This window comes from Acanthisitta chloris, unplaced genomic scaffold, assembly GCF_000695815.1.
Source record: "Acanthisitta chloris isolate BGI_N310 unplaced genomic scaffold, ASM69581v1 scaffold30356, whole genome shotgun sequence".
Taxonomy (NCBI): domain Eukaryota; kingdom Metazoa; phylum Chordata; class Aves; order Passeriformes; family Acanthisittidae; genus Acanthisitta; species Acanthisitta chloris.
The window spans coordinates 48,179-54,330 of record NW_008677033.1 but is presented as its reverse complement, the minus strand read 5'-3'; the positions used below and the strand labels follow the sequence as shown (position 1 = coordinate 54,330).

At 46.6% G+C, this 6,152-nt stretch overlaps 1 protein-coding gene across 1 annotated transcript in view; it reads left to right on the top strand.

Moving 5' to 3' along the window:
- Positions 1-322: 322 nt before the first annotated feature.
- Positions 323-6,152, top strand: part of NEGR1 (neuronal growth regulator 1) — a gene marked incomplete at both ends in the record, with an annotated part of 47,029 nt that continues 41,199 nt past the window's right edge. Inside the window, one exon of the mRNA XM_009076359.1 lies at positions 323-452. Within this exon, the coding sequence (XP_009074607.1) occupies positions 323-452 (130 nt within the window). The remainder of the gene's footprint in view (positions 453-6,152) is intronic.

Genomic DNA, 6,152 nt, shown 5'->3' with positions numbered 1-6,152 from the left:
TCTTCTTCCAAAGCTGTCCCAACATGCTGAGTCTTCTCTGAGACCAGAGCATCATCTTTCTTGAGGACATGGCAGCAGCACCTGCTTTGCACAGAATACAGGGAATTGCTGCTTTCTTAGCTGTAGCATTTGGATTCCACAGCTGAGTTCTGCAGAGATGGTGGCAATAGCTGTGCTCACACCTAAATAAGGCTGTACACAGTTACTTTTCTACACCTGCATGGATTTGTATCCCTGATGGCCATGGAGGTACCCTGTGGGGCTCTTCCAGGGGCTGTGCTGAGCCAGCAGCTCTCTCTGACTCCTTTCTCCTTGTCTCATTCCAGTGGCCCCCAAGATATTCCGCATTTCCAGTGACATCATTGTGAATGAGGGAAGCAATGTGACCTTGGTATGCCTGGCCATGGGCAAGCCTGAGCCTTCCATCTCCTGGAGACACATCTCCCCGTCTGGTAAGTGCCGACGCCATCTCGGTGGTGCCTCACCCAGCAGGGTTGGGATTTGGGCACTCACAGGCCTTAAAAAGTGTGCGTCTAACTAGAGCTTTGGAAAATAAAAACTTCTTCATATTTGTAGTGAGATCAGGGCAAACTGTGATCCTAATGTAACACAGGACTGAAGACACAAGGGCACCCTAAATATGAATGTATATTTAAGCCTGTTTTAATAAGCTGCAGACATGGATCAAAAAATTCCAGTTAAAATCCAAACAGAGATATAATCAGGAACACACAGGACTCTCCAGAAGTCAGCATGAATGTTAAACACATGAACACATCATGCAATAGGTTTGATTTACTGTAATTTATTTTGCTGTAACTACCAGCCCATGATTGTGTTAGGAACTGCAGTGACGGGACCAGAGGTAACAGGTTCAAATTGAAGGAATTTAGGTCAAGAAATTCTTTACTGGGAGGATGGCGAGACACTGGAACAGGTTGTCCATGGAGGTTGTGCATGTCCCAGCCCTGGCAGTGTTCAAAGCCAGGTTGGATAAAGCCTTGAGCAGCCTCGTCTGGTGGGAGGTGTCCCTACCCAGGGCAGGGGAGTGGGGCTGGATGATCTCTAAACTCCACTCCAATCCCTAAAATTCTATGATTATATGATTCTTACCTCAGTGTTGTATAACACACACATGGGAAGAGCTATTTAAATTCGCTGAAATGAGGGCTCTAAAATTCTATGATTCTATGATGAGACCCTTGGGGTGTCCTGTGCAGGGCAGGAGTTGGACTCACTGATACCCATGGATTCTTCCAGCTCGGGATATTCTGTGATTCTCTTCCAATGAACTGTATGAATTCCCTGATACAGCACAGTTTGTCAGAATGGTTTTATCAAATGAATTAAATGATATGTAGGAAAAGTTGCCAACAAAATGGTAACTGAAAGTATCACTTCTATCTGATATTTCCATTTATACCTTTAATTCCTCATAACATGTTTAAAGGAGAAGCTTTGGGTAATGTTATAGGCATCTCTGCACTGTGGCTTGGTGCAGAGTCACTGGAGCTGCTCACTGTGAGCAGCACAGGGTCTGTGGGGAGATCCCTACTCCCTGTCTCTGAAAATGAGGATGGATTTGATGCTCCTATGAGAGGATACTCCCAGCTCCCAGCTGACTGTGGAAGGCAGGACTAGCATTGCCCTTGTTCATTTACAGGGACTCTACAGCCAGAATTGATTTTGCAGTGAAAGCTTTGCTTTGCTCCCACAACTGGTATAAAACGCATGTAATTGCAGGGAAGAAGGGTTTCATGGACTGTCACAGCCTCTCATAATCCTGAGTAACAGTTTGCTTTACAAAGCAAGAGCTGAAAAAAACCCGTCACTTTTGACCCTTAAGACAATGACAATGAATTCAGCTTGAAGTGTCCATCAAGGGACGGGAGGAAAAATTCGGTCGTAGCAAAAAATGGATTTTAACTAAATATCAAATAAAATTTTATTAGAAACCTTGGAGCTACTTTAGAGGAATAGCTTAGAGCATTCAAGGGGCTGCAGAAAGGAGCAGGACAGTGATCCTGGAGAGGGATGAGGAAGAGGCAGAGCCTCCTTGTTTCAAGTTCAGGCAAAATGAACATACGGCACTTGAGGACATGGGGCAGTCATGGGGGAATGGTTGGACTCAATAGTCTTGGAGGGCTTTTCCAGCCTTAATGATTCTATGAAAATTACAGCAGGTAATTAGAAGGGCTTGCAGTGACCTCCCTGGTTCTGTGTCTTCGAAGAGCTGAGGCTGAGGAAAGGTGTGAGCATCCAGCTGCATATCCATGACTGCCATCACAAGGAGAACTGAAACTGGGATTTGAGGCAAACATTAACCAAAGATCTCATGGTACAGGATACTCAGGGTACTCTTGCACAGCACAGCAAACTGTGGGCAAGCAGGACGTGTTCTCACCACTGAAGGTCTAAGGGCAGGCAGGTACAGCCTGAGCCTTGTGTCCCTTCCCATGCCCATTCCTGGTTCACTCTGCCTTCTCAGCACTTGGAAGAGTGTATGAACAGATTCACAGAATCCCAGGCAGGTTTGAGTTGGAAGGACCTTAGAGCTTTTTTAGTTCCACTCCCTGCCATGGGCAGGGACACTTTCCCCTAGCTCAAGTTGCTCCAAGTCACATCCAACCTGGCCTGGAACACTCCCAGGGATGGAGCAGCTGCAGCTGCTCTGGGCAACCTGTGCCAGTGCCTCAGCACCCTCACAGGGAAGAATTTCTTCCCAAGCTCTAATCTAAATCTCTCCTCTTTCAGTTTATAGTGCCTGTAGAAGACAGAACAAGGCAAAGGTGAGAGATTGGGCAGGGACAGCTCCCAGGGGAAGGGAGTTTCTCCCTGACTGACCCAGACATGACAGCTCTGCAGCAGGGCACAACAGCCCAGGCAGAGATGCTCTAATGAGCCTCAGTGCTGAGGCCTGGCAAACTCATTGCACACGTGTCACAGAGCTGTGTCACCACAACAGCTGTTTTTCCTGAGCACTGAGCACAGAGGCAGAGCACTGGGACATGGCACTCAGTGCTCTGGCCTGGCTGACAAGGTGGTGATATGTCACAGGTTGGACCTGATGATGTTGGAGGTCTTTTCCAACCTAAATGATTCCATGATCCTGTGCCTTGGGTGTTCCCTGATTGATTAACCAACACAACTTGGTCTTGAGTGGGAGAACACGGGATTCAAATAGCTTCTTGCTCAGAAATCTTGCACAATGTGATGAAAGAAAACACTTGATTTGCAGCTGGTGTACCAACCAAAGGGGAATGTTCCCACCCCAGTGAGCCCTGTACCCTGGTGTGTCCTGGGCTGCAGCCCATTCCAAATGGCATTCCCAGCCCATTAAAGAGCAGTGGCAAACACTAACCCTGGATTTATTAGAAAAGAAAATGCAAGGGAGTTGAAAACACCAGATTTCCTTAGTGCTTTCTGTTCTGCCGCAGCACCTCACCTCTCCCCAAACATCAGCTTCATCTGCACTTTCTCATTTCTCCCAGTTCCCCCTGTAACTCCCAGTGGCACTAATGAGGCTCCCGGGGAGGCGCAGCTCCAACCCTGCGCTAAGTTATATTAACGAAGCATATTTAGAATACTCTCAAATTGTTTGTCAAAGCTGTTGCTAAAAGATAAGGAACTGAAATCTCTGAATACAAATGCTTCAATGAGGACTAATTCCAGGATATGATCATGATTTGCATCGAGGTCGGATCCAATTTGCTTGGAACAAGAGATAAATTGAACCTTTTGGAGGAATAGGAATAAAAAATGTATTCCGAGGTGATTTTTAAAACTTAGTCTGTAAATCACTGGCCTGGAATCTTTATTGTGTATGTTTAACTGGCAGTCATTATGTAAATGCTCCCATTATATAAATATTCATTACACAGACCCATTATGCAAATGCAGCGAATCTCCCCACTCAGCGCAACTCAGGCTGCAGCCTGGAATCTGCAGATCTCTATTGTTGAATGTCACTGGAATAAATTGCAGGTATTACTTATTTTGTTCTGACATTTCAGAGCAAAGTGCAGCAGCAATAGTTTAAGAGTGGAACCAGAATGTTAAGGAATGAAGCTTTGTCAGGGACACAACTCCAGCTCTAGCCCTTGTGTGCGCAGCGTGTGTGTGTGTGTGTGTGTGTGTGTGTGTGTGCGCCACATTAATGGTTTGGCAAAGCTCTGCTGGCAGCAACCGCAGCTAAAAGCACCAGGAAATCTTTTGATAAACTCTTCCTGCTTGGCAAAATTCCAGTGCTGTGTGTCAAAATCCTTTCCACTTTGGTTTTGACAAAAGTTTCCAAAGAGGGTCTTCCCTAGACATGGAGGGAGTGGGATGCTCTGGGATACAAAGACAGGACATGGGGGAATGGCTTTAAGCTGCAGGAGGGGAGATTTAGATTGGATGCTAGGAAGGAATTCCTCCCTGTGAGGGTGGTGAGGCACAGACACAGATTGCCCAGAGCAGCTGTGACTGCTCCATCCCTGGGAGTGTTCCAGGCCAGGTTGGATGGGGCTTGGAGCAACCTGGGCTAGTAGAAGGTTTGGCAGGGTGTGGAATGAGATGAGCGTCAATGTCCCTCCCAACCCAAACCAGTCTGGAATTCTATGACTTTATAATCCCTGGTGACTTCTAATTCCGTATCTTCTACTTATCCCCTTCTCTCTTGCCTTTTTGTCACAGTTTTATCCCCATTATTCTCAGCCTAGTTTCTAGTTATTTCCCCAAAGCAGGAGGCTGAACTGGCTGTAGGGATACACATGCATTTGGAAGAGCAGATTTTCAGAAGCTCTGAATGTAGCTGAGTAAAGACATTTTCCCACACTGAGTGGATGCAGATCCCTGGCACCAGGACCTTCGCATCCTAGTGCCAGAGAACGGTGACACCGAAGCTTTTCCAACATAACCCAACAAACCCCCCAGAAAGCCCTGTAAGAACAATATAGTATGTGCAAAATACCAGGTGTTTCACCAACACCGAGGAAAACAGTGTTAGTGCCAGGCAGAAAACAGTTAGAAATGAGGCTGAGCTTGGATTTGAACATACTCACGTGACAACTCCTCTCCCTCTCCAACTCATTCCCTTTGCCACTGGGACACGTGGGCAGGAGTGTGATAGGATTGAAGGGATTCTGATGTCCAAGCCATTGCTGCTGGACAGCCCTGAAGCTGTGGAGATATATTGCATTAATGTATCATCCCAGCAGAGTCAGCCTGGCCATATATTAGTGCAATACATCTTCGGAGCTCTAGGCCTGGGGAGAAGGAACCTCCGAGCCACTTCGATTCCATTGCAGACAAAGGCAGTGCTGGTCCCTGGCCAGGCAGGACCCTTCCCCAGTCCAGCTCCTGCAGAAGCCTCATGTACTTCTGTCAGGGAGAAGCAAAGAGGGTTTTCAGAAATTCTGCCTAACTCCTGAGAAACAAACAAAGCTTGATCTGAGCCAGTCAATGTCAGAGATGCTGCTCCACTCGCCCTTGTGCCAGGAAGCCGCTGCCTCTCAGATCTTAGCCACACGTGACTGAAATGAGAAGCATTCTCTTGAAGTGCAACTACTTCAGACTTGGATTTTCAGGCTAAAAATACTTAACTGACATGAATTATGATCAGACTTCCAGGGCTTTGTGTGTGTACAGAGGGTAAACTCTTAAAATGTTCCATCTCCTGCTTTAAAATGGTTTTAAAACTGGAAGCTTTATGAAGATAAGTTTCTAGCTTTCCTTCTTGCCTGCTAGGTTCTGCAGATACTGCTGGTGAGGTTATTTCACACCAATTTCCCCTCAAACCAATGCAATTGTGCATTGTGTAATTTCTGATGAGTGAGAAGCTTTTCTCCTCCACCTCCCCTTGATGCTGCCTTTGTACAGTGAAGCTGCTCCAGCACTAATCACCTTGTGTGAAGCATCTCACTATGGAAATGCATTTTCCCAGCTTTGCAACTCAAAGTTCAATTAGTAGTTACTTTAGCCAGCCTGGTAATCCTGTTGTCTGGAAGGACCTCTTTCCTCAAGTTGATTTGCCCTTGATAGGGGTGTAGATAGGAATCTGCTGATTCATTGAATCCTGGAATGATTTGGGCTTGGAGGGACATCAAAGCTCATCTCCTGCTGCCATGGTCAGGGACACCTTCCACTAGCCTAGGCTGCTCCCAGCCCCATCC